Source organism: Pyrgilauda ruficollis, unplaced genomic scaffold (assembly GCF_017590135.1).
Source record: "Pyrgilauda ruficollis isolate IOZ18807 unplaced genomic scaffold, ASM1759013v1 scaffold294, whole genome shotgun sequence".
In the NCBI taxonomy this organism is placed as follows: domain Eukaryota; kingdom Metazoa; phylum Chordata; class Aves; order Passeriformes; family Passeridae; genus Pyrgilauda; species Pyrgilauda ruficollis.
The window spans coordinates 182,139-208,302 of record NW_024524311.1 but is presented as its reverse complement, the minus strand read 5'-3'; the positions used below and the strand labels follow the sequence as shown (position 1 = coordinate 208,302).

The following is a 26,164-nucleotide window of genomic DNA, read 5'->3' as shown; positions in this document are numbered from 1 at the left end:
GAACATGGCCCAAGGCTTTCACAGGGAACTATGAATTGGATGTTGGCATTTAGGGATTCCTTCAGCAGTCGTGGCCGCATTTCTGTATTTGGCTGCAATGTGTGTGCTTCTGTCAAAGGAGCCAGCATGTCCTGGTGCAAAGGCTGTGCAGGCAGGCCTGCAGTCCAGCTGTTCCCAAATAGTGTTTGTCTCCCATTTCTCATGCCTGTCAAGGAGGAAAATAAACGTGGGGCCGGCTCTGCTGGCAGTGAAGGCCTGGAATGGAAGCGTGGGGCTGACAGAGCGAGTGCAGCCGAGCTGATGCTGCCTTTGTTGTGTGCAGATAATAGAGAACACCCCCGAGAACCACCCTGACCACAGCCACCTGAAGCACGCCCTGGAGAAGGCGGAGGAGCTGTGCTCGCAGGTGAACGAGGGCGTGCGGGAGAAGGAGAACTCGGACAGGCTGGAGTGGATCCAGGCCCACGTGCAGTGCGAGGGCCTCTCCGAGGTAACCGGGGCCGCCACGCCGGCCACGGGGACGGGGACACGGCAGCAGCCGCCCCCTCCCCTGGCCCTGTCCCCAGCTGGCCTCCTGCACGTCCTGGCTGCTGCTCGTGTGGCTGAGCCCTGCTTGGGCGCCTGGCTCCGGAGCAGTCCCGGTTCAGCGCTGCCATTTGCAACCAACACTTCCCAGTTCTCCGGTTCTTTGTGGTGCAGGCGTTACGGGGATGCTGTATCCCACTCCAAAGCTGCACCTGACCACGATGGACTGCTTTAAAAAATAAATATTTAGAAATATTTTCTGTAATAAAGCTTTGTATACATTTGAAAACTCAAGAATACTGATCGAGTCTCTGGAGACTTTACAGAGAGAATCCCTGCCTCCCACACCATGTTATTTTTTATGGTTACGTGATAAGTTTCTAGAAATATTGTGTTTGTGTGTCCTGCAAAAGGAGGGAAGATATTCTGATGGCCTTCCTGTTGTTGGTGGAGGTAACAGAGGCAGACAGATCACAACTTGATTTTCAAAGTATGCACCATTCTAGAAGGTAAAAAAATAACGAGCACTGGTTGGTTCATGAAGTAGAAAAATGGCATTTCACCTGAGGAAAGCTGACTGTTCTGGGAGAAGGATGGGTGTGACACTGTCAGCACATCCAGCTGTCTGCCAGCAGGAAAGTGGCTGCTTGTATCTGCTGTAGGTGGTGCCTGCCCAGAACAGCAGCTCCACACCCTGACAGAGCCCGTGGTGCTCGCTGCACCATCACCAGCAGCAGCCCCAGCCATGGCAGGGAACAGCCCAGCCTCTCCCTGTTTTCTGTCCAAGGGTTTCCAGCCTGCCAAAGGAGCCCTCCAAAGCCAGCTGCCCTGGGTGGGGAGAGCTGTGCCAAACCCTGGTGAAAATAAACCTGAAAATGGCACTTTAGGTAAGGACAAGACTCTGCTGATCCCTAACAAGCCCTGGCTGAGTCTGGGATTGTGCCAATGGTGAGCAGCTCTAACTCGGGGTATCATGGCCATCTGAAGTCCTCTGGGGTGTTTTAAGGGGTGAAATTCAAACACAATTCAGAATGCAGCCCTTAAGGAAGCTCAGCCTGTGGAGAGGCCTTTGGCAGAGCTGCTGCTCACCCAGGACAGGCGCCCTGGCTCAGTCCCAGCCCTGGAGGTGCATGTACGTGGCCAGGGGGCACAGATGCTTTTGGCTTCCCCTGCCTGCCCAGCCCGTGCCCCTGTGGCCTTCAGGGACTCTCACGGGCCCTCCTGTGACATTGCCTGCTTGTCGTGCTCGAGGCATGGCTCGTCATCCCTGTGACACAGACTGGAAGCAGGACTCAAATCTGTATTTGGTCTCTTGCAGGGCAGCCCCAATTGTTTCACTTTATACAGTGCGTTGTTGTTCTTCTTCTACTTTTCGCAGCAACTCGTTTTTAATTCAGTTACAAACTGCTTGGGACCACGCAAGTTCCTGCACAGTGGGAAGCTCTATAAAGCCAAGAGTAACAAGGAGCTGTATGGTTTTCTCTTCAACGACTTCCTCCTCCTCACTCAGATCATAAAACCTCTTGGCTCTTCTGGCACAGACAAGGTCTTCAGCCCCAAGTCCAACCTGCAGTACAAAATGTACAAAACTGTAAGTGCTGCTCCGACACGGGGATGGGGACAGGGCTCAGGAGCTCCATTCTGGGGGTGTGGGCAGGAGCCTTCCTAGAGAAGAGGTCTGAAAGCTTTGGGGTTCAGGGGCTGATGGCAGGAAGGGTGGCTGTGGGCTCTAGTGAGATAAAAGATGCTTTGGAGGTTTTGCTTGAATAAAACCCTTCCATGAGGGGTCCTGTGTTTGAGGGAGCAGAGGGAGAGCAGCGTTCGCTGCTCTCTGGGGGAGGAAACTCTGCTGTGCTTGGCTCTCTCCAGGAGTGTCCCCAGGCTATGCAGGCACCTCTGTCTTTGTCAGCTTTTAAAATTTTCTGCAGAAATATAGGAGGCAGAGATACTCTGCTGTGACAGAGTATCACAGATGATACTGTGGTGAGATACTTGGGGCATGGAATAATCCTGCTGTGGGCTGATGTGTGCTGAATGCCCCCGTGCAGACTCTGCAGTACAACTCCAGCTCTGCTGATGTTTTACAGCCCATTTTCCTAAACGAGGTACTGGTAAAATTACCCACAGACCCTTCTGGAGATGAGCCCATCTTCCACATCTCCCACATTGACAGAGTCTACACACTCCGGGCTGAAAGCATTAATGAAAGGTAAGGGCCTTTGTGGGCATTTAAAAACTCTGGTAAATGTAGGATGGGAATGGTTGTGATGGAAACTTGCAGAGCACTCTCCAGGCTGGTTATTTTACAAGACTGGAAAATTCCTTCTTGGGAATATGGTGATCTAAAAAGAGGGAGAAATAATGATGTTTCCTGAATTCCAGCTAGACCAGTGATGAAATGGCTGAGGGTGGATGTTTAGGCTGCATTTCACATTTTACAGTAATGTGAAGAAGCCAAGAGATGCAATTCTGTCTTCTGCTTTACCTGGGATAGTGGCAGGTGTCCCTGCCCATGGCAGGGAGTGGGACTGGGTGAGCTCCCAACCTAAACCATGAATGTCCTGTGGAGCAGCAGCTCTTCATTTGGGGTTCCAGAACTGATCCACAGCCTCCAGATTCTCCCATGTTTCCTTGACTCAGGCTTCCTTGTAAGTCACAGCAGTTCTTTGAAGCCCTTGAGGTCACTTAGTAGCCCTTCTGCCTCCCTTTTTCTCTGTCAGCCTTCCCCCTCAGCCTCCTTCAGGCACAGGCTGGGATTGTTGGGGTGGACTCAGTGATCCATGTGGGTCCTTCCAACTCAGGATGTTCTGTGACTCTTAGTTTGGTTTCTCTGTGACTCTTAGGCCCACTCACCACCCGTGGACTCCCCAGGTTACACTTTTAAAGTCCTGAGAGTCAGAAGAATTGGGTAGGAAATCTCAGGGCCCAAGGACAGTGGCCACCTCAGCAGCAGCCATGTCTTGTACTGCTCCAAGAAGTCATTTTTTTTCAGGAAAACAAGGGGCTGGATGAAAGCAAACCTGTTCTTGAGACCTTTTGTTTTCTCACCAAGGATCTCCTTCTCATGTTTCTCTTGAGCTTTCTCTGTGTGTTAGGTTTGCTGCCTTGGGATGGTTACATTCTGCAGGTGCTGTGAATTCCACTAAGATCCCTTCCAGGCAGACAGCTGTGGGATGGCAGAGCCTGGGATGGGGCCAGAGCCTTGGCTGGCAAGGAGGGGCAGCTTTAGTTTTGTCTGCTGTGCTCCAGCAGGGAAAAACAGAAATGGCATTTTGCAACTTTTTTTTTTTCTCTCCTTTCTTTCTGAAGGACTGCCTGGGTTCAGAAGATCAAAGCTGCTTCAGAACTTTACATAGAGACTGAAAAGAAGAAGAGGGAAAAGGCCTACTTAGGTACAGCATAGGATGTGGGGGTCTCATCTTCTGTGGAAAAGTCCCTGGGCAGGAAAATCCATTGGTGACATTTCTCTCTGCTCTTCTGTTCCACCACAGTTCGCTCTCAGAGAGCAACAGGCATCGGGAGGCTGATGGTGAATGTTGTTGAAGGCATTGAGCTAAAACCCTGCAGGTCCCATGGTGAGTGCCTTGGCTTTCCTTGCTCCATCCAGAGGTCATTCCCATTTGCCAGCCTAACTCTGCAGGGGTTCTGTCCCAGACATGACCTTGTTAAATGACGTGGGTTTAATGAAGGTAAAAGAGGCAGAGGTGGCTTTGTGCAGCTGAGCCGTGGTCCTGCATGAGGCTTTTGTTTCAGGCTGGCTTTGTTTCCACCACACAAGCCATAAAGTCCTGAAGGGAAGGGTGGAGGGTGCTCAGCACCCAGCAGAGCATTCACTGTGATGTTAATGTAGCCCATTACAGAGGCAGTGAAGCAGAGCCTGGGATGGGGCCAGAGGCCTGGTGTGGCCAAGGTCTTTCCCAGCTCAGAAGGAAGCTCAGGAGCAGGAGCACACAGCTAAGAAAGCCCCGCTCATTTCTGTTTGTTCCCATCTTCCCAGGAAAGAGCAACCCCTACTGCGAGGTGACCATGGGCTCCCAGTGCCACATCACCAAGACCATCCAGGACACCCTCAATCCCAAGTGGAATTCCAACTGCCAGTTCTTCATCAAGGACCTGGAGCAGGACGTGCTGTGCATCACGGTGTTCGAGCGGGACCAGTTCTCCCCGGATGGTGCGTAAGGGGCTGCCCCTGCCAAGGGCAACTGCAGAGCTCTTTTTTGAGGAGCATTCCTGCTGAGGGAAAGCAGAGGGAATGGGCTGGGTTGGGAGATGATTTTTAAAGATATCCCAGATTTGACTCTCTTTGTGTATTTAGGAGTCAACCTCACTCCACCCAGTATCAGCACAAAAAGGATGCAGCTCCCTCTGGGTCTTGAGAGTTCCTTTTCTTGTGCAGTAGACAACAACTACAGTGTGATTTGTAACTCTGCTAAGGCTCCAGAAAGCTCTGGATGCTCCTTGCACACAGATGGGTTCAGGCAGGAGGAAGAGAAATTACTTTGACCTCCTGTTATATGCAATAACAGTAGTTATTGCATATAACAAAAATGAGCCCAGGATTCCAAACCCAATAGAGTCATGGAAGTTTGGCTTGGAAAGGACCTTAAAGATCATCCAGTTCCAACCCCTTCCATGGGCAGGGACACCTTCCACTATCCCACATTGCTCCAAGCTCCATCCAGAGTGGCCTTGAACACTTCCAGGGCTGGGGATTCCACAGCCTCTCTCATTCTTACTTCATAAGCTGGGATGAACACGTGGAGCATCGCAGGTGTATTTTGGAGTCACAATCTCTCAGGGAGTGTTTGGATAGGACTGGTACTGGCTCATTGACCTCGTTGCTGGGCTGAAAACCTGCTTGGCTCTGTCATCTCCAGCAGGTTCACTCTCAGGTCTAACTGAGAACTTTGGCCTTTGGCTAACACATCATAAAATCCAGAAGTCCCTGAAGCAAGGCAGCTGTGAGTTCCACAGTGGGTTTTTCCACTCATGGGCCCATTTAGTTTTAATGCTGCTGCTGTTTAACAAGTTCTGGCTAAATCTCCTTCTACGCAGCTTGGCAGCCTTTGGCCCTCTTCAAGTGCACAACTAGAGTAGGACTGAAGGCTTATTTTCTCTTTTGCTGTGTGTGTGGAAGTTCAGGTCCTTCTGCAGGCTCTGGTTTCCCTTTCCTGAGCACGCTGTGTTTCTGCATTCCAGACTTTTTGGGCAGGACAGAGATCCGTGTGGCAGACATCAAGAAGGATCAGGGTTCCAAGGGACCAGTTACAAAGTGTCTCCTTCTGCACGAAGTCCCCACGGGAGAGATCGTGGTGCGCCTGGACCTGCAGCTGTTTGATGAGCCTTAGGAGAGAGGGGCCAGTGTCAGAATTCAGCCAGAGGTCGCTGCAGGAGGTGTCTGCAGAAGCTGTCACCGAGTCCTTGCTGGTGTGGCATGAAACTACTGCTCGCCCTTCACACGTCAGAGGGTTATCAAAGCAAACAGGAGCATCTTTGTGCCTTGATAATTCTCACTGAACACGCGAATCCCAATTTAGTGAGGAGATCTCCCTCAATCTCTCTGTGTGGAACTTGGCGTTGGTTTCCTGGGCTGGTGAAACAACCCTGTTGTTCCTTGTGCTGCAGTGGGGATGGCTGGCAAAACACATGGGTGGCTGTGCTTGCTCCAGTTCTTTAATTCCCGTGGAGGAGGCAGTGTGGGTGTGTTTTGGAGGCTTTCTGAGGGTTTTCCCCTTCAGAAGTTCTGTGCCTATTGCCTAGCAGAGTGGTGTGTAAATGTGAGTGAATGGAAGGAGCAGTTTTGCAGCAAGAAGATCTCTGAAGATCTTCATGATGGTACTGAAAAAGACTTAGAAAATAAATAGTCTATATCTATAAACAGAGAAGATTCTATTAACATACCACTTCATGACTCGTGTTGCCCCTGAAAATAAAAGCTGTCCAGGCCTTCTGCACAGAGATGAATTGCACTCCAGAAGAGTCCAGCCCTCGGTCCCTGTGGAAGGTGCTGTTGTCCCCAGAACTGTAAGTGCTGGGGCAGGAGGCCAAGGGTGAGGCACAGAGCCCTGCTGGTGTCGTGTGTACCCGGGTACTCCTTCACTGCTGCTGCCCCCAGGCTGAGCCTCACCTGCAGTGGGGAAGGAGAAACAATCGTGGCTCCAGCTCAGGAAGATCCAGCCTGCAGGGCCTGGTGTGCACAGCAGTGCACAGGTGGTGCCCAGGTATGGAGCTGAGCTCACCTGTGTGCACCAGGGCACGGGAGCTCAGGGCAGCCCCGGGGGCTCGGGGCAGTCCTGGGGGCTCGGGGCAGCCCCGTCCTGCAGCTCCCACGGGGCGGCTGCTGGATGTCACCAGAGAGCTCGTGGTGCTGCAGAGTGGGGAACCCAAAGCCATCCGGGGAATGCCAGGGCTGTCCATCCCTTTCACTCCATGGATAACAAGGTCCAGGCCCACGTCCCTGTTTGGCAAAGCTCCTGGCTCCAGGTGGGCACGACGTCTGCTTTCCCTCAGGCACACGTGAGGGGACAAAAGATCCCTGAGAGTCAAATTCCTCTTTGTTCTGCTTAGATTCCTTTTGTTCATGCCCTGCCACGCATCCACTGGTATTTTTGTAAGGACTTCATTCCGGATGGGAGGTGCCAGCCCGTGTCATTCGCATGTGAACGTTCTCGTGGAGCTGTTGTTAGGTTTTGGTGTTCCTTGCATGTCCTTTCAGTACTGGTTCCCACCTCTCCTGTGTCGGCGGTGTTCTCTAGCACTCCAAGTCTTATTGGTTTCCATTAGGAAATTAGGATATATCCATAACAGGTAGGTAGATCAGTATGGTAATAAGTGTAAACTGTGCTGGGAAGTGTCTGTGTATTATAATTTCCTAAAAGACCACTGTAATGTTTCAAGCAATGGGAAGGAAAAAAATATATGTTGGAGGGACAACAAAGTTTACATTTCATACTTTTCAGAATCGCTTTATTATTTATTTATTGAAGATAGTGTAGAATTTTGTATCAGAAATGACAGACATACTTATGTATTTTTTGAAACAAAACAGAGATACACACTTTAGTTAGAAACTTTCAACTGACCACATTTTAGAGGGAGTGTGACTTCCTAGGCATGCATTTGTTTACCACTAACTGGCTGAAAACACGATTAAGAGAACTTTAAGTTTCTATTTTTCAATGTTGTTAAGAAAATTGTTTCAATTAAAATATGTAAATAGTACTAAACCCATGCTTTCCTAATTCCATATCAATACATTTTATTAAATATAATGTATATGAAAATACACATTGTTGTGGTAGGATAAAAAAGTGATAAAATCTATTACTGGAGTACCATTAAATGTCATTGTCTAACCTTTTATTGCTGTCCTAATTTTACTCAGTGCTGCCAATAGGGTGAACATTCATTTCAGTGTTTCACAAGTAGCATCACTTTGTTTCTTAATAGTATAGTTTCACCAGCATCAATTACAGTGACAGCTGAAATGGCCAACAGGAGAAAAAAAATCTTGTGGCTGGAATGCAGGAACCTTGGGCAGGGTTTTGGAGGGAGCCCCAAGGTGCTGCACCTGCCTGAGGCTCATTTGGTGCTGGAAGTGGGGGACCCTTCACTCAGGGGCCCCTCTCAGACTGAAACCCATGTCATGGACATCAGAGAATCCCAGAATGGTTTGAGTTGGAAGGGACCTTAAAGCCCATCCCGTGCCAACCCTGCCATGGGCAGGGACACCTTCCACTGTCCCAGGCTGCTCCAAGCCCCATCCAACCTTGGACACTGCCAGGGAAGTACTGTAGCAGTCTGTAGGATTGCCCTGTTTTGGGGAACTGTGACAGAATAAGCACAAGCACCTTCCCAGCCCCACGGCTTGGGATGTCCCACTCCCTCTGGATGCACAGCACTGCTGAACTCCTGCCAAGTGCCAGCAGGGGTTACTCAAACATTGATGAGGAAAGGCTGGAGTTTGACTCACAGAGATCCAATGAATCCCTCATAATCAGTCCAGTGCTAAAGGGGAAGCTCATCCTGTCCCTGTGCATGGAGGACAGGCTGTGTCCATGCCCTGGTGACAGCATTGCTGCCCTTGGAGCTTGGTGGCACATCAGCACTGCCAGCATCCCAGAAAGAACTGAGCTTCCTGGAGTCACACAATCCCCAAATCCCTGGGGCTGGCACAGCCCTGCCAGCCCTTGGAGCCCCAGCTGTGCCCCATGGCCACCTTGTCCCCAGCCCAGAGCACTCAGTGCCACCCCCAGGGGACACCTGCAGGGATGGGCACTGCAAAGCTCCCTGGGCAGCCCCTGCCAAGGCCTGACCACTTGGAAGGGCTGTAAAATAAAACCATTCCCAGGCTGGCCTTGGCTCTGAAATGCTGAGAGCCTGCCTGGGGCAGAGCTGATAGAGAGAGCTGGGCTGGAAAGCCAAGAGAGGCTGCTCAGAGCTGGGCAAGGGACTTGGCACCTGGGAGACAGAGCCTGGCTCTGAGCTGACACTGAGCCAAATAGCTGAGTCATTGCAGCAGGTTTTTTCCTAGATGCACTTAATTATTCAGTATTTTCTCAATGTGAGTTTTTTATGAGGACACTTTTTCAATGTTCATTTTGCAATTTTTTTACCCTTTAAAAATAATTCAGTTACTTTTTATTACATGTGAGGAGGATTGGGTTGGGAAACGTTGTGGATAATGGAGTTTTTTTTACATACATTCTCAAAACTGAGATGTGACAACTCCAGACTCTGACTCCAACAGCAGTGCCTCGTTCCAGACTGCTCTGCTTGTCACAGTGAGATCCTAGTTCATTCAAATCCAGCAGTCAAAGCCCTTGAAACAGGGAGAAGCTGGGAATCAGGAGAAAATGCTTTGAGGTTTGCTCTGTGCGTACATTCCACATCTACTCTTGCTTTGTTCAGCCTCTCCACTCCTGTCCTACGTGCACATTGCTGTATCCAGAGTTCAGTACATGCTTGTAGATATACATGTGATTATTGTACATACAGCACAAAACCACAGCTCTGTTGTCATTGTCAAATACTGAGTAAATCTCACAGAAAAGCATTTAAAGGCACCCGCTTTTGTTTGTTCATTTAAATATTTTATAAGAAGGAGTGTCCTCAGGAAATTATTTTTCTGTATGTAGGATATATTTAGAATCTCATTAAAAAAATAAAGAACTGCAGTGAGAGTCTGTTAAACAGCCCTAATTACTTGACAGAGTTGTCAAAGGCTCTGCTGTGACTGTGGGTCAATTCCTTGGCTGCCTGTAAAGCTGCCAAAGGGTCACTGTCCCTGGATTTAGGGACCAGCTGACACAGGAGAGGAGAAGGTTGGGTGCAGGACCATGGTGCTGGTCCAGGAGCCTGGCCCTGTCTCCAGGGAATCACAGGATGCTTTGGGGGGTCTTTAAAGCCCACCCAGTGCCACCCCTGCCATGGCAGGGACACCTTCCCCTGTGCCAGGCTGCTCCAGCCCCAGTGTCCAGCCTGGCCTTGGGCACTGCCAGGGATCCAGGGGCAGCCCCAGCTGCTCTGGGCACCCTGTGCCAGGGCCTGCCCACCCTCTGAGAGGTGCTGCTTCCTCTTCCCCATCTCACCCTGGCTTTTTGTGCACATTTTGCTTTTGCCAAACATTCAAGGATTCATTTCCTTTTCTTTTTCTCTTTTAAGAAAACCAGAGAAAAATTTTACTGTCTGTAGAATTTGTATGATCCTAAAAATTATGAAGGCATTATAAAAAATTATCTGGCAATGGAAAAAAAAGTTACTCTTTCTTTCAAGAAAATGCAATTAATTTGTATTGTTCATTTACAGCACTTTGACTATTCCTCAGTGAAATAGCTGTACTGTGAAGATGGCTCTTTTTGGTTTTTAAGGCATTTGTAGTAGCTATGCATGAGGCAGTACTGTTTCTCATAATGCAGTTTTAACTGACTTCAGTTGCTGTGAATGTCTTGTTTCCTCAGTCACTCCTGTTAAACAATTTTATTTACAGACAAGGTATAACTAAACAAGAGTCCCTAAGCTGTGCCCCCTGTGTGAGGCCTGGTGCTGTTCCAGCTGTGGTGGCACAGCTGGTGTGGGGCTGTGCAATGTCGGACACAGCTGAGACTGGGCTTGTGCAAGTGAATGATGCAAGAATAAATGAAAATGATTCAAGAATAACTTTTTAAAGTTTACCTGTGTGCTGTCACATTTCTGAGAATGCTGGAGAAGAGGGAGATGGAGTCAGGAAATCTGCAGATGAGTCGCTCTTCCCTCAAGCTCCGATCTCTGCTCCTGGCACAGGGACAGCACCCAGGGAGTGGCTGCAGCTGGGCCTGGAGGGATTTAGGGTTGGATTTCAGGGAAAGGTTCTTGCCCAGAGGCTGCTGGCACTGCCCAGGCTGCCCAGGGAATGGGCACGGCCCCGAGGCTGCCAGAGCTCCAGGAGCCTTTAGCCAGCACTGCCAGGGATGCCCAGGGTGGGATTTGGGGGGTCTGGGCAGGGCAGGGTGGCACTGGACAGTCCCTGGGGGTCCCTTCCAGCTGAGGATATTCCATGATTCCATGACTATTTATGCTGCCAGCACCTGCCCTGCTCTCGAGGTGGACCAGGCACAGACAAGCACAACTGGAAAAAGCAGCATTTTTTAATTAACGTGTTGTGATCACCCACCCATAAGGGGAAGGAAGCACCCAAGAATCATAAATGCTCAAGGACAAAAGCAACGATCAAAGCTGGAACATCCACAAAATAATCAAAAACTTTTGTTAAACACAATTATTTTTATGAATGTATTAATATTTTGTTAATTTGCCTTATTACTACTCAACTGCTACATTAAGGCCTGACCTACAATAAAAACACATGGCAGTGAGTTTGGGATAAAGGGAAAGGGTAGATAGAAAGGAAAAAATGAATAGGAAGGAAGGAAGGAAGGAAGGAAGGAAGGAAGGACAAGGAAAGGAAAGACAAGGAAAGGAAAGGAAAGACAAGGAAAGAAAGTGGAAAAGAGATCACTCCTGGCTCCCGCATGGTTCCAGCTGATGGGATGTCACTCCTGGATCCAGGAATGATCCAGCTGTTGGGATGTCCAGGGCCAGGGACTTGGTGAGGGTACCCTTTTAAGGACTGGGTTCCCCACCCTGAAATGGGTTTCTCACCTCTATGCAAATGGGGCCTCTTGCACAGGCTGTTCTTTCGGACCCTTCTGGAAACAGGTCGGCAGCTTTGGGGGTCTTTGGTGCTCTTGGTCCATGGCCACCTCTTGGCCAAGCCCTGTGCTCACAGCGCTGGGTTGCGCTGATCCCCAGGAACCACAGCCCACCTTGGTCTGTCCCACCCAAGTGCTGCTCTGCTTCCACCTCCAGGCCTGGCCTGGTGCTGGTGTGGGCGCTACTCCTCCGGCTGTGCCACCAGGCAGGGACACCAGAACAGCCCCAACCCCAGAGTGGGACACCGGAACAGCCCCCGCAGCGCCTGCCTGAAGCGGGAGGGACGTTTCTCAGAGACCTGGCTCTGTGCCTCTGTCACCTCTGGACCGAGAGGCTTGGGGGGCTCCTCCTCCTCAGCAGCTGCCCGCTTAGCACCTGCGGGACTCCACAGGGCAGGAGGGCTGCTGGGCTCGTCAGCACAGGCTGACTTTGCTGCCACCTCTGTGCCCACACGCCTGGAACAGCTGGGTCCCTCCAGGGGGTCCTTGTCATCCACCAAGCCCAAGGGTTTGTTCCAGGTGTTGTTCTGGATGGCTTTGTCCCCTTGAGACACCACTGTGACTCCTCTGGAAAGCACATTGTCACTGACATTGAAATCAAGAGATGACATGGAGTCCAACAGCTCTTGCCATTGGGCCTCCACCTTCTCCTTGCACCTTTTCAGATGGGACAGTCTTTGGTGTCTGTCAGCTTCGTTCTCTTCCTCCTCCTCAGCACCATAATTGTTGGGGAAATTGACTTCCAGCCATTCCAGCACCATCTGATGCCTTGATACTTTCTCCAGTTCTGGCAGTTCAGGTGACAAGCTTGAATCTCTGTCCATACCACCGAGCAGGGCCCTCCTTGACAGCTCTTTGTGCTCATGTCCTTCCCAATGGGAGAGCTCTTCATCCTCATCTTGTTCCCAGTTGCAGAGCTCTTCATCCTCATGTTCTTCCCAACAGGAGAGCTCTTCATCCTCATCTTGTTCCCAGTTGCAGAGATCTTCATCCTCATGTTCTTCCCAATGGAAGAGCTGCTCATTGTCATAATCTCCCCATGGGGACATGTCTTGAACATCATAGCCTTCCCCAAACCACAGCTCTGTCTCATGTTTGACATCTGCTGGAGAAAGCTTCTCATCCTCGTAGTTAACCCCTTGGGACAGCTCTTTTTCATGCTTTTCTTCACCCAGGGACAGCTCCTTGTAACTCTTGCTGTCCCCTCGGGAGAGCTCATTGTCATCTTCCACTGGGGACAGTTTCTCGTCACTGCTGTTTTCCCCTGGGAAGAGCTTGATGGCCTCTTCCAGTCTGGACAGCTCACGGTCACTTGTGCTGTCTTCTGGATCAACCTCAATTACTTCTTCCACTTTGGACAGCTCCTCATCAGCTGGGCCATCCCCTGAAATGACCACTATGGCCTCTTCCACTGAGGACACCTCCTCGTCACTTGTGCTGTCCCCTGGAATAACCTCAATGTCCCCTTCAACTTTGGACAGCTCCTGGTCACTTGTGCTGTCCACTGGAAAGAGCTCACTGTCATCTTCCACTGGGGATAGCTCCTGGTCACTCTTGCTGTCCCCTTGAAAGGGCTCCATGTATTCTCTCTTTTGGGACAGCTCCTCATCACTGCCATTTTCCCCTTGGGACAGCTCGTTGCCATTATTCTGTCTCTCCAGCACCGTGCCTGTGAGGTTGCGCTCCATGGCTCGAGCCCCCGAGGGGATGGGCAGCACAGGCAGCAGCTGCCAGCTCGGCGACACAGGGGCTGTGCCCTCCTGGGCCACCCTGAGCGGGGGCAAGAACACCCTGGGCACGGGGGTGTATGGCTGCCAAGGACAGGGGCTGCAGGGCTGGGGCCCCTTCTCCCCTGAGCTCCCCAGCTCTGTGCCCCGGCTCTGAGCCCCCCTGGGGCTCACAAGGCAGGGCAGTGGTGTCAACCATGGCAGCTGTGGCAGAGGTGGCAGTCTGTCCCCACAGAGGGACAGGGCCTGGCTGCAGCTGTCCTGTGGCACTGCCTCTGGCTGCCTGAGCTGCGCCTGGGGGACCTTGAGGTGTTTGGGCTTCCTAGGTCCTGCCTCTGGCTGCCCAAGGTGCACTGGTGGCAGCTTGATGGGCATCAGCAAGGAGCAGTAGGAGGATGAGGATGAGGAGGTGTGAGATGGAGACAGCTCCCTTGGCAGGGCAAAGGTCCTGGCCCTGACCCTGCACTGGCCTCTCCTTTCTGCCTCATCCCTCACTCTCATCCTCCTCTGCGGGCTCAACAGTTGGCCTTGGGTGGGCTGGGAGTTGGTGTTCCCCTTCTCCTTGTTCATTTTCTCAGTAATTTCCATAGTTCTCTAGCGCAGATGGGCGCAGGGAGCTGCTTCCTCCTCAGAGAGCGGCTCTCCTGGGACTGGGCACCCCAGGGCTCTGCGCCCCTTAGACACCCTCAGCCAGGGAGGGGCTCCCTGATGTCACAAGGCTCTCTGGCCACCACCACGTCCCACATCACAAAGGGCCCCGACACCGTGTGCCTGTGTCACAAAGGGCCACCCCCGGCACCCCACCATCAGTGCAGCAGACAGCAAGTGGCTGGGAGCAGGCGACACAGGGGCTGTGCCCTCCTGGGCCACCCTGAGCGGGGGCAAGAACACCCTGGGCACGGGGGTGTATGGCTGCCAAGGACAGGGGCTGCAGGGCTGGGGCCCCTTCTCCCCTGAGCTCCCCAGCTCTGTGCCCCGGCTCTGAGCCCCCCTGGGGCTCACAAGGCAGGGCAGTGGTGTCAACCATGGCAGCTGTGGCAGAGGTGGCAGTCTGTCCCCACAGAGGGACAGGGCCTGGCTGCAGCTGTCCTGTGGCACTGCCTCTGGCTGCCTGAGCTGCGCCTGGGGGACCTTGAGGTGTTTGGGCTTCCTAGGTCCTGCCTCTGGCTGCCCAAGGTGCACTGGTGGCAGCTTGATGGGCATCAGCAAGGAGCAGTAGGAGGATGAGGATGAGTGAGATGGAGACGGCTCCCTTGGCAGGGCAAAGGTCCTGGCCCTGACCCTGCACTGGCCTCTCCTTTCTGCCTCATCCCTCACTCTCATCCTCCTCTGCGGGCTCAACAGTTGGCCTTGGGTGGGCTGGGAGTTGGTGTTCCCCTTCTCCTTGTTCATTTTCTCAGTAATTTCCGTAGTTCTCTAGCGCAGATGGGCGAAACGAGTGTTCTACGCTATTAGGGAGAGAAAACTACTTTCAATGGCACTCGTCTGTTGTACATGGGGCTCAAAAGGCATAAAGTAGTTAGGAGCAACACCTCTACTGACAAAATAATTAAGAAAATTAAAACTATGCTATAGAATACTTACACAGTTTTGTCACTTGGTGTTCTCATATTTTTAAACTTTTCAATTTGTTTCCCGTGCTCTCTTTTCTTGTGGAACCATTGAAGCAAACCTGAGCAGCATCAGGGAAAACACCAACAGCTGGCTGCAAGGCTTCCCAATGGCTGTGGAGCTCCCGGAGGACTCACACGCTTCAGCCGTGCACAAAAGCACCTCTCCTTTCCCAGGCTGCATGGCAGCACACAAGGAGTCAAATCAGAGTTCCTCCTGATTTCCTAGGCCTGCCCTGCATCATTTATGCAGGACTTCCCCCAAGTGCAGTGAGTGAGGGGAGACAGATCAAGTGTGCTTCTGGATCATCGGTTTTCTCTCCAATGTTCCCCTCCTGGCACAGCTCTGAAGTGCCAAGCTGCAGCTGGGAGCACACCTGATGTCCCCCAGGCCTCTCCTCTGGGCTGGAGCCCTGCAGGGCAGCTCCACCATGAACAATTCCATTTCCCATCGCAGGAAATGGGAATTCCTTTGGTGTGGAAAAGAAAGGAGAATTGGGGGTCCCCTTCTCCTTGTTCATCTTCTCAATAATTTTTGTTGTCCTCCAGCACAGATGGATCCAGGGAGCTGCTTCCTCCAGACAGGCAGCAGCTCCCTGGGCGCTGTTTGCCTCCTTTGGGACAGTTCCCTGGAACTGCCCTGTGCCCCTCGGCAGAGCTGTGTCCTCATCTGCTTCCCATGGGGACAGCCCTTTGTCCTCATCTGCTTCCCATGGGGACATGTCTTGGACATTACAGCCTTCCCCAAAGACAGCTCTTTGTCATATTTGCCTTCTTCTTAGCAAAGCTTGTTGTTGCTGCTGTTATCCTGTTGGGACAGCTCCTCGTCACTGTCACTGACCCCTTGGGACAGCTCTTCCCTGTGGTAGTCTTGGCCCTGGGATGCCTGCTGGTCACTCTGCTTGGCCCCTGGGGAGAGCTCGGTGGCATTTTCCCTTTGGACAGCTCCAAGGCACTCTTGTTATCCCCTGGGGAGAGCTCAGTGTCACTGTCCTGAGCACTGCTGTTTCTTTAGTTCATCTTCCTATTATTTGTTCTCTTCCCACTGGGACATTGAAGACACACACCTCCAGCAGGAAGGTGCACACAGCAGTGTTCTGGAACAGGGATAAGCCAAGGGCAGCACAGGAACAACAACCCCTTTGTGCCCTCCTGATTTCATGAAACGTTTTCCTGGTGGAAAAATGAACAGGGGCAGCTCTACCTGCAGACCAGCCTGACTTTTGCCAGCCCCTGAGCTCACACACAGGAAGGAAAACCTTGTTGAGTTGCAATGGGATGAACAGTTATTTTGGACCAGAAACTGCTGGGTATTAGCCCTCTCTTTGCAGCAATTTGTTCAGTTTGGCAGAGGTGAGACATGTCCTACACCCCACCATGGCACATCTCCCCTCACACCCCACCATGGCACATCTCCCCTCACGGCCCCACCATGGCACATCTCCCCTCACAGTTCCACCGTGGCACTTCTCCCCTCACACCCCCCCATTGCCCATCTCCCCTCACGGCTCCCTCCCCTCACGGCCGCGGCGCCGCTCGGGCGCCCCCTGGCGGAGAGCGGAGACACGCAGGACCCTCTCCCACCTTCCTTCTCCACTTTTCCCCATCTCTCTCCCCGCCCTTCTCCCCTGTCTCTCTCACTCCCCATTCCCCGACCCTCTCGTCTTGCCCCCTTTCTTCCCGTCCCTCCCCGTTCCTTCTCCCCTCTCTGTCCTTGAGCGCGGGGTCACAGCCCGGCCTGTCCCCTCCTCTTCCCGCCGGCCCCTCCTCTTCCTGCGGGGCCGTTACCGGCCCGTTCCCGCGGGCCGCCCGGCGGCACCAGGTGAGGCGGCGGCGGGCCGGGGTCGCAGCTGCGGGACCCTACGGAGCAGGGAGGGCTCCGTAGAGGGAGCGGGAATGGTTCTTGGGGCCCCAATCCGTCCCCTCTTCCCAAATCCCAGCGGGGATCGCTCGGTTCACTCTGCCGGGGAATAACCCTCCGTTCCCAGCTGGTCCCCTCGGGGGGTGAGGGTTCTTTCTGCATACAAGAACAGGTTTATTGAAATCGGGGCTGCCGAGTTATGAGAAAGTCACTTACGGAGCGATAATTGAATTTTAAAAGAGTGTTTATTGATCATTCTCTTTTAAGTAGTAGTTACGTGGGGTTTTATGGCCGTATGAAAATTAGTAGTTACCAGGTGAGGCGGCGGCGGGCCGGGGTCGCAGCTGCGGGACCCTACGGAGCAGGGAGGGCGGGAGCGGGAATGGTTCTTGGGGCCCCAATCCGTCCCCTCTTCCCAAATCCCAGCGGGGATCGCTCGGTTCACTCTGCCGGGGAATAACCCTCCGTTCCCAGCTGGTCCCCTCGGGGGGTGAGGGTTCTTTCTGCATACAAGAACAGGTTTATTGAAATCGGGGCTGCCGAGTTATGAGAAAGTCACTTACGGAGCGATAATTGAATTTTAAAAGAGTGTTTATTGATCATTCTCTTTAAGTAGTAGTTACGTGGGGTTTTATGGCCGTATGAAAATTAGTAGTTATCTTTGTCCGCCACCCAGATGGAATGAAATCACTGGATCATAAATAAAAGGTGCTAATGAGCTCCATTATCACAAGGTGATGACTTAATGCCTTACATGGACCAAAGCCAGCTGAAAACATTGAAGATTGGTCCAGCCCCAAGTACTTGTGCTTTTCCTTCTCGGGGTTAGGGCAGAAGGGCAGTTTGGTTTGTGCAGAAGATGTAAACACTGCTTATTCTTTGATTAACCTTAAGGAGTTGATTTGATCTAGTTTTTTGTTTGAAAATGGAGTGAGCAAAGGAGATGTTGCCCTCTCTGTGTCTTTAGCTCCACTGATCCAGCATTTCCCTAAGGATTTCCATGAATAAAGAAGAGTTGGCTGATGTGTAACTGGTGTGTCCAGTTAGTGTTATATATTTCTACTTTGATTTTACATAAGGACTGACTTTGTCACCTGCCGACTCTGTCACCTGTGTTGCCCTGGCTGTGTCCCCAGATAACCCAGAATCACTGGAATTGCTGACAGAGTGACATACTGACTGCTATCGATCTATTCTGAATTCCAGATTTATCCCCCTGCCTGGCACCAGCGAAGGAGGTTGGCCGCTGCTGGGATACAAAGGCTGACCTCGTGAATCTATAACCTGAGTGCTGATCCAGATGTTGCTGTGAAACACCAATAATGTGCTGTGATGACCTCCTTTGCCAACGTACCAGGTCGTAGGTCTTGAGGCATTGATCCAAGGGAGTAGGAAATTGAGCTGTTGCTGAATGTAGGTACAGAGGAGAAGGGAGGGATTTGTTTCAGCAGTTTTTGCTCAGCATCAAGCTTATTTCCAGTTTACAGTGTTTGCTGAAAGGCAATAAAATAAATAGTAGAAGAATAATGGCGATAAAAAAAGCTTCCAGGGAATTCTTCAGTGCAAAACAATTGTGTTGTGTTCCTGTTGTCTTACCAGGAAAAAAGTAAATTGTGAATTGATTTTCATTTGCATTGTAATACTACTACTTCTATACTAATTAATTAGAAATGTAAATTAATGACTTTAAGCTTAGGGAGGGCAGGGATGGATGGGATATTGGGAATTAGGAGTTGTTCCCTGGCAGGGTGGGCAGGCCCTGGCACAGGGTGCCCAGAGCAGCTGGGGCTGCCCCTGGATCCCTGGCAGTGCCCAAGGCCAGGCTGGACACTGGGGCTGGAGCAGCCTGGCACAGGGGAAGGTGTCCCTGCCATGGCAGGGGTGGCACTGGGTGGGCTTTGAGGTCCCTTCAGCCCAAACCATGCTGGGATTCTGTGATTTCAATATTAGTCTGTAAAAGAAAAAAAATACTGCTAAATTTTAGTAGGGATTTCTCTAAATACATCAGGCTAAAGATAAGACTTATGTCCTGGAAGTTCTTCCCAAATCATGCTGGGATTCTGTGATTTCAATATCAGTCTGTAAAAGAAAAAAAATACTGCTAAATTTTAGTAGGAATTTCTCTAAATACATCAGGCTAAAGATAAGACTTATGTCCTGGAAGTTCTTTAAAAAAGATACTTAACATGATTTTTGCCCAAATGTGTCTATAGGTTCTTTATAATGTAGCTGCATGTGAAGAAATCCGCAGTGGCTTTGAGTCATGCTGAGTAACAACATGGGACACTGTTTCATGGGACGGGGGGCCATGGTTCCAAGGAGGATGAAGCCGTTTCTCTGCAGGATGTTGTCGGGTTACAAACCCAAAAACTATGTCAAGGACTCTTACAAAATTCTGGAGCTGGAGGAAGGCTGTTCCCTCGATGACGTCAGAAACTCCTATCGCAATCTTGCCAAAAAATACCACCCGGACAGCAGCTCCGGCATGGCCGATTCCAGGGCCTTCGTGAGGGTGGAGGAGGCCTACAGGGTTGTGCTCAGCGACCTGGCAGCCAAACAGAAATCCGAGCCCGGCCAGGAGGAGGAAGACCAGTTCAAATCCAAGTCCCTGCAGCACAGGCACTACCTGAGCTTCGAGGGCGTGGGCATCGGCACGCCGAGCCAGCGGGAGAAGCAGTACATGCAGTTCCGCGTGGACCGCGCCACCGAGCAGGTGCTGGAGTACCGGCAGCAGAGGCTGGAGAGCCGCTACGCCGGCAGCGACCTCAGCAGGGCCAAGGACGTGCGGCAGAGCAAGAAGGTGAAGATAACTCAGGCCGTGGAACGGCTGGTGGAGGACCTCATCCAGGAATCCATGGCCAAAGGAGACTTCGACAACCTCAGCGGCAAAGGGAAGCCTTTGCAGAAGTTCTCGCACAGCCCCCACATCGACCCCATGACCCACAACCTGAACAGGATCCTCATCGACAACGGCTACCAGCCCGAGTGGATCCTGCTGCAGAAGGAGATCCGGGAGACCATCGAGCGCCTGAGGAAGAGCATCGTGGCCTCCAGGAGGAAGCTCGGGGAGCCGATGACGCTGCCGGAGCAGAAGCAGTGGGGTCGGATCTGCGAGCAGTTCGCGGAAGACATCAGGAAGTTAAACAAGAGGGTTGACAACTTCAACCTGGTGGTGCCCATCCTGAGCAGGCAGATGGTGCATTTCAGCACCGACAAGGAAATCCTCCGAGCGCGAAAGAATTACGAGGCCGTCGTGGAAAAGGTTTCTGATTCAGACAGGAAGGAAAACGGGGGGGAAGAGGGCAAAAGGTTTGGGTGGAAGTCTTCTCTCTTGAAGTGGTTAAAGCTTACACCGAAATAATTTCACACTAATTCCTCTTGTCAAGGTTTTGAATGCACTTTATGAATGGAATTTAGCACTTGAGAAATTTCAGGTTCACTGGAAATGTCAAATTCCCACTGTTACCGTACTTGAAGGAAATTTGGTTGTGTGGTGAGCATTTGCATTATAAATAATTGAGTTATTTTAAAATATTATTAAATGAAATGTGCCAGTTTGGGTTGTGGTAGAGTTAATCTTTCCCCCATTGTTAGTCTGGGGCTGCGTGCTGGGTTTGGGCTGGAGGCAGTGTGACCATTCCAGGGTGTTTTTGTTGCTGGGCAGGGCTTGCACAGCACCTTTGTGCCCTTCACACCTCCCCACCCCTGAGCAGCTGCTGGCTGAGTTAAACCACAGCAGCAACAAATCAGTTCTTCCCTTGCAGGTCACTTTCCTTCTGCTGAAATCCAAATTAATGCTTCGCTTCAGCACGGGCTGTAATCATTTTTACAGGCTCTTATCACTTCAAAGAGGAAACAGAGGCATAAGAATAACATTAAAGTGGAGGCAAACGTCTTCTGGGCCCTGTTTGACCTTTGCACTCTTATTTCAATACTTGCAACTCTTGAATTTTTGGCAGGTTCTCTGCATATTTTTTAAAAGTACATTCACCTCTTCAAGGGTAAATTCAGTGGCTGTGAAGGGAGGGTTCTTGGCTTGGAATGTACACGTGCACAAGTCCATTTTTGCGTCTTTAACACAGAAAGCAGTCTTGGAAATTTATTTATTGGTGAACACCCCCCTGCCACGGGCAGGGACACCTTCCAGCTCTGTGTATGAATGTTTATTTTCATAATTTATTCTTGTTTATAATGAAAACTGTTAATTAAAGAGACTTTTCTGAAGGTCCTTTGACATAGTACTCTCAAAAACCTCACATTTTGATCCGCGTTAGGATCTTCTGGAGTTAGATCAAAAAAATTGCTGTTCAGACAAATCCAGTGGGAGATTTCAAGAGCAAATCAAATTTATGCACAAGGGTAAACAGAAGCCACTTTGCAGGAAATGGGACCCACTTTGGCTCACGAAGAAGCATCAGCAGTTCCAAAACCAGAGGTGCCATAAAGGGTGAATCAGCAGGCTGAGGGATTTTTATGTTCTTATTAAAACCACTCAGGTTTAAATGTGGCAGGTGTGACCTGACCGAGGCACTTCAAATCAGCTTTGCACTGATGCCATCAGAACCTGCCAGGCACAAAAATCCACTTCTGCAACATTTACAGTGACAATGAAAAAGATAATTTCCACTTTAATGCTCCCCAGGTGTGTAGAGGAGTTCAGCGTTTCAGGGCTTGTCTATAATTTTGTTGCTCTTAAGAGGAGTGTTTAGTCAATACTAAGGAATATCAACTACTGCACACAGAAAATCCAGGAGAGAGTGGCCTTCAGAAGGAATTTTTCTGGCTGACACTGGACTGTTAATTTGAATTTGATTAATGTTATTTTATGACTGTGAAAAAGGGTGCAGCCATTGCTGACCCCAGATCCAAAACCACGTTGTTTATTCCCAGAACTTCCTATTTGTTGGTCTAATGACCACATGCCTTGTGGCTTGAAAGGCTTAAGTGACATCTTAATATGAAGACAAAAGATTGTATAGGTATATAATTTTACATTTTATGAAGATACAATATTTGAGGTATCAGTTTTACTCAGGGTGAGGAATCTGTTTCTTGTCCCAACAGGACAAGTGGGAATGGCTTGAAACTGAGAGATTTAAACAAAGTACTGAGAAGAAATTCTTCCCTTCTCTGGGCACTGTAAGTGTTGAGTCCTGTTGAGGATTTCTCTGTTTCAGAGCAGTAACAGAATGAACGTAGAGATACAGAGAAGGCTCTGAGGAGAAGGAATGAAGGAGAAGCAGGAGCAGGGCATCTTGTAAAAGGAATATGTAAGTGATAAATCTTTATTCTTAGTAGAAGAAGAAGCTCCCTCAGACTCCTCTGAGGGAGCAGGGAGTCTCTGGGCTCGATGAACACAGTGTGTACGTGTAAGTTAAGGTTAAAAAAGGAAGCAGAGGGGACTTTGAGCACAATCTGGTTCTTTCAAGTCCACATCTGTGAGATGTTCCCTCTAATCCTCAAAATGCTAACTTTGATCCAGTTCTTTTCTTTGCCCAGGGCTTTTATTCAACATCAGTCTTTTGTCACTTACTTGTTTTGCTGTTTTGGGTGGTAGTGTTTCACAGTGAGTTTATTGCCGTGTTTGTTACCCCCATATTGCTTGTCCTTTCAACCCAGACCATTCCGTGATTGATCCTATGAATTAGAATTTATCCACGTTTATGAATTCCGCTTAGTTTCATTAAACCAGACACCGGACTGAGGTTTAAGAGCATTTAGGGGTGAACTTTATCTATTCCAGCATGGGAATGACACTATTGTGCTGTTCCGTGGGGCAGCGGAGCAGGCCGGGGGTCATTCACGGCCGTGTGGGGCGGCTCTGGGGCCTGAGGGGCCGTGAGGGGCGGCCATGGCGGGAGGGGGCGGGGCCTGCGGGGAAGGGCGGGAGCGCGCTGGCCCCGCCTCTTCCCGCCCCGCCCGAGCGGAAAGGGGCGGAGCTTGTGGCCTGGCATTGACCAATCGCAACGCTCTGTCCTCACCCGGCCTTCGGCTGACGCGCAGCGCTCGGTTGCGATTGGCCGGAGGGCGCGTCAGTCAGGGCGCTCGGTGCCCTCAGGCGGAAGCGTCTCGCCCGGGAGCGGGTACGTGCGGCCGCGCCGGGCCGGGCCGGGCGGCACCGGGGCTGGGGCGGCACCGGGACCGGGACAGGGACCGGGATGGGGAGCGAGAGAGAGCGGGACCCGCGCCGGGAGGGACCCCCGGGCCGCTCCGCTGGGACACCGGCGCGGCCCGGTGTGTGACGGGTTGTCCGGCCCTGAGGACGCGCGGGGTCTGTAGCGGAGGTTAAAGGAGGAACGCCTTGTTTTGTCTAAAGAGCAGCGCGCTCGGCCGGGCCGCGGGGCTCGGGGCTCCCCGTCACGGCCGGTCCCACGGCAGGCACGGCTCGGGGCGGCCTGCGGAGCATGGGGAAATGCAGCTGGGGTCATTCCCTGCCTCCTGCACTCCTCAGGCTTGAACAGCGCCCCTCCAGAACCCCGCTGCGGGCAGCCTTGGGGCTGAGCAGCGCATTGCTGTCTAGGGAAAAAGCATGGAATGGGTTGGGTTGGTTTGGAGGGACCTTAAACGCCACCCAGTGCCACCCTGCCACGGCAGGGACACCTTCCCCTGTGCCAGGCTGCTCCAGCCCCAGTGTCCAGCCTGGCCTTGGGCACTGCCAGGGATCCAGGGGCTTTGTAAGAAATGTAAATATAATTAATATCACTTCTTCATTAGTTTGCCACGCAGCCTTGTTTTTGTATAATTTAAAACTTCCTTTCTTTGCTCTTGTCTTTCTGTAATACTTAAAAATTAGCAGAGCTCAGTGCTGTGGGATAGGGAGAACTGAAACTGCTGGAAGTTACTGAAATAAATGGGAAAATGGCAGTGGCTGTTACAGAAGAGTTCACATAAGCAAGCCCCTGATGTACTTTTCATCCTCTGTGCATGTGAGGAAATGTGTGTCCTGAAGGATGTTCTGATGAACTGCTTGTGGAAGGTGCATTTTCTTCAAGGAAAACTTGAATATTCTTCATGCCTTTTAAGTTTCTTCCCTTTCTCCTTCTGTCTTTTCCTCTCTTTGGAAGCAGGCAGTTCTGTTCTTTACTAACCCAAGGATATTCCACGTTAAGGCATTTTTCTTCCTGCAGACTTCTTGTATTTCCTTGCAGCTGCTTTCAGTATTTGTCCAGGTGAAATCAGCTCATCTGGGGAGAGAAAAGCTGATTTTCAGGTGCAAATGTTGAGCTGCCGTTGTGTTTGTCTGCCTAACAGAGCAGTGGGTTTGCTCTCAGTGCTGGCAGCTGCCAGGGGTGGTTTTTTCAGCTCCAGTTGTGCTCCAGAGTCTCCAGTTTGTTCCTGCAGATGTGTTTGTGTTTGCTGGACAGGGTGAGGAGTGCTCCTGCCTGCCCTTGGGAGAGGGGAGGAGGCTCGTGCTGGGAAGGGCGTTGAAGGACAGGAATGCCAAGGGCTTTGCCTGTTTCCTGCCTAGGAGCTGTGTGGGTGGGAGAGTTCAAACCAGAGAGTGAGTCCTGCACATGTATCCAGGTGGGAAATTCCAGCTGAAGGCATCTGCCTCCCCCAGGGCTGTGTGCAGGGAGGGCCCTGGGCTGGCCCTGTCCCTGCTGATCCTCCTGGGGACAAACCTCAGCCTGGCTCTTGTGCTGCCCATGGAGCCTCAGCTTTGCTGTGGGGCTGGGATTATAAATGCAGTTTATTGTGTTCTTCCTCTTTTTCTGAGGAATTATGGAGAATTACAGATCGTGGAATGTTTGGGTAGGGAGGGACCTCAAATCCCACCCAGTGCCACCCTGCCATGGCAGGGACACCTTCCCCTGTGCCAGGCTGCTCCAGCCCCAGTGTCCAGCCTGGCCTTGGGCACTGCCAGGGATCCAGGGGCAGCCCCAGCTGCTCTGGGAATTCCATCCCAGCCCCTGCCCACCCTGCCAGGGAACAATTCCTCATTGCCCAGATCCCATCCAGCCCTGCCCTCTGGCACTGGCAGCCATTCCCTGTGTGCTGTCCCTGCATCCCCTGGAAATTGTCTCTCTCCAGGTTTCCTGGGGCTCCTTCAGGCCCTGCAAGGCCACCCTGAGCTCAGCCCAAAGCTTCTCCTGTGCAGCTGAACAATCCCAGCTGTGCCAGCCTTTCCTGCCAGCAGAGCTGCTCCATCCCTCTGCTCATCCTGGAGCCTCCTCTGGGCTCTCTGCAGCAGCTCCAGCTCCTCCTGTGCTGGGACAGGGCTGGGGCAGCTCTGCAGGTGGGCTCTCACCTGAGGGGCACAATCCCAACCCCAATCCCAATCCCTTTCCCAGTTCTTGCTCCCCAGCCCAGGACACCTCTGCCTCTCTGACTGCCCTGTCCACTGTTGCCTCGTGTCCCTTTCATCCCACAGGGATGTTCTGCTGAGGTCCCTTGGGAGGATTTCTCCCCTCCCCTGTATCAGTGCATTCCTTTTCTCTGCCATATTAAATCCAGGATGTTTTAGCTGGATTTCTTGAACACATTTTGAGGAGTTGCCCACCCCTTTTGTGCTGTCCCTGTGCCAGAGCAGCTGGGGCTGCCCCTGGATCCCTGGCAGTGCCCAAGGCCAGGCTGGACACTGGGGCTGGAGCAGCCTGGCACAGGGGAAGGTGTCCCTGCCATGGCAGGGTGGCACTGGGTGGGCTGTGAGGTCCCTCCCAATCCAACCCAGTCTGTAATTCCCTGTTTCCCTGCAGCCACTCCCAGGCAAGGCCCCTCAGCTCCACAGTGGGGCAGCAGCAGGAGCTGTGAGAGTTCCAGTGTGGGTGGGTGAGGAGCTGGGCGGGGAAACAGGAATTGCTGCAGGACAGGGACAGCCACAGCTCTGAAGAGGAACAAAGAAAATGGAACCATTTAAGAGTGGAAAATGAGGAAGGGCTTCAGGAGCAGCTGTAATTCAGCTGAGGGAGCTGGGAAGGGGCTGGAGAATTGCTGAGGAGCTGGGAAGGGGCTGGAGAATTGCTGAGGAGCTGGGAAGGGGCTGGAGAATTGCTGAGGAGCTGGGAAGGGGCTGGAGAATTGCTGAGGAGCTGGGAAGGGGCTGGAGAATTGCTGAGGAGCTGGGAAGGGGCTGGAGAATTGCTGAGGAGCTGGGAAGGGGCTGGAGAATTGCTGAGGAGCTGGGAAGGGGCTGGAGAATTGCTGAGGAGCTGGGAAGGGGCTGGAGAATTGCTGAGGAGCTGGGAAGGGGCTGGAGAATTGCTGAGGAGCTGGGAAGGGGCTGGAGAATCCCTGAGGAGCTGGGAAGGGGCT

At 51.8% G+C, this 26,164-nt stretch overlaps 3 protein-coding genes across 5 annotated transcripts in view; all 3 read left to right on the top strand.

The window, feature by feature from the left end:
* Nucleotides 1-5,873, top strand: part of ITSN1 (intersectin 1) — a 97,288-nt gene extending 91,415 nt beyond the window's left edge. Inside the window, exons 26-32 of the mRNA XM_041472625.1 lie at nucleotides 323-490; nucleotides 1,904-2,116; nucleotides 2,574-2,734; nucleotides 3,835-3,917; nucleotides 4,017-4,100; nucleotides 4,523-4,696; nucleotides 5,725-5,873. Of these exons, the coding sequence (XP_041328559.1) occupies nucleotides 323-490; nucleotides 1,904-2,116; nucleotides 2,574-2,734; nucleotides 3,835-3,917; nucleotides 4,017-4,100; nucleotides 4,523-4,696; nucleotides 5,725-5,873 (1,032 nt within the window). The remainder of the gene's footprint in view (nucleotides 1-322; nucleotides 491-1,903; nucleotides 2,117-2,573; nucleotides 2,735-3,834; nucleotides 3,918-4,016; nucleotides 4,101-4,522; nucleotides 4,697-5,724) is intronic.
* Nucleotides 5,874-16,709: 10,836 nt separating this feature from the next.
* Nucleotides 16,710-20,469, top strand: DNAJC28 (DnaJ heat shock protein family (Hsp40) member C28). 3 transcript variants are annotated; one of them, XM_041472612.1, is made up of 4 exons: nucleotides 16,710-16,873; nucleotides 17,647-17,712; nucleotides 18,119-18,325; nucleotides 19,126-20,469. In XM_041472612.1, the coding sequence occupies exon 4, from the start codon at nucleotides 19,176-19,178 to the stop codon at nucleotides 20,271-20,273; it is 1,098 nt and encodes a 365-aa protein (XP_041328546.1). In that variant the 5' UTR covers nucleotides 16,710-16,873; nucleotides 17,647-17,712; nucleotides 18,119-18,325; nucleotides 19,126-19,175; the 3' UTR covers nucleotides 20,274-20,469. The 3 variants fall into 3 exon arrangements, with proteins under 3 accessions (XP_041328546.1, XP_041328545.1, XP_041328544.1); XM_041472611.1 differs by lacking the exon at nucleotides 17,647-17,712 and having other exon boundaries at nucleotides 18,119-18,269; XM_041472610.1 differs by lacking the exon at nucleotides 17,647-17,712.
* Nucleotides 20,470-22,893: 2,424 nt separating this feature from the next.
* Nucleotides 22,894-26,164, top strand: part of TMEM50B (transmembrane protein 50B) — a 12,521-nt gene continuing 9,250 nt past the window's right edge. The window contains exon 1 of the mRNA XM_041472615.1: nucleotides 22,894-22,995. The gene's annotated coding sequence lies outside the window, so the exon portion shown is untranslated. The remainder of the gene's footprint in view (nucleotides 22,996-26,164) is intronic.

Excerpts from the sequence above, each read along its gene's own strand:
- DNAJC28 (XM_041472611.1), top strand. The coding sequence starts at position 19,176 with ATGCTGAGTAACAACATGGGACACTGTTTCATGGGACGGGGGGCCATG.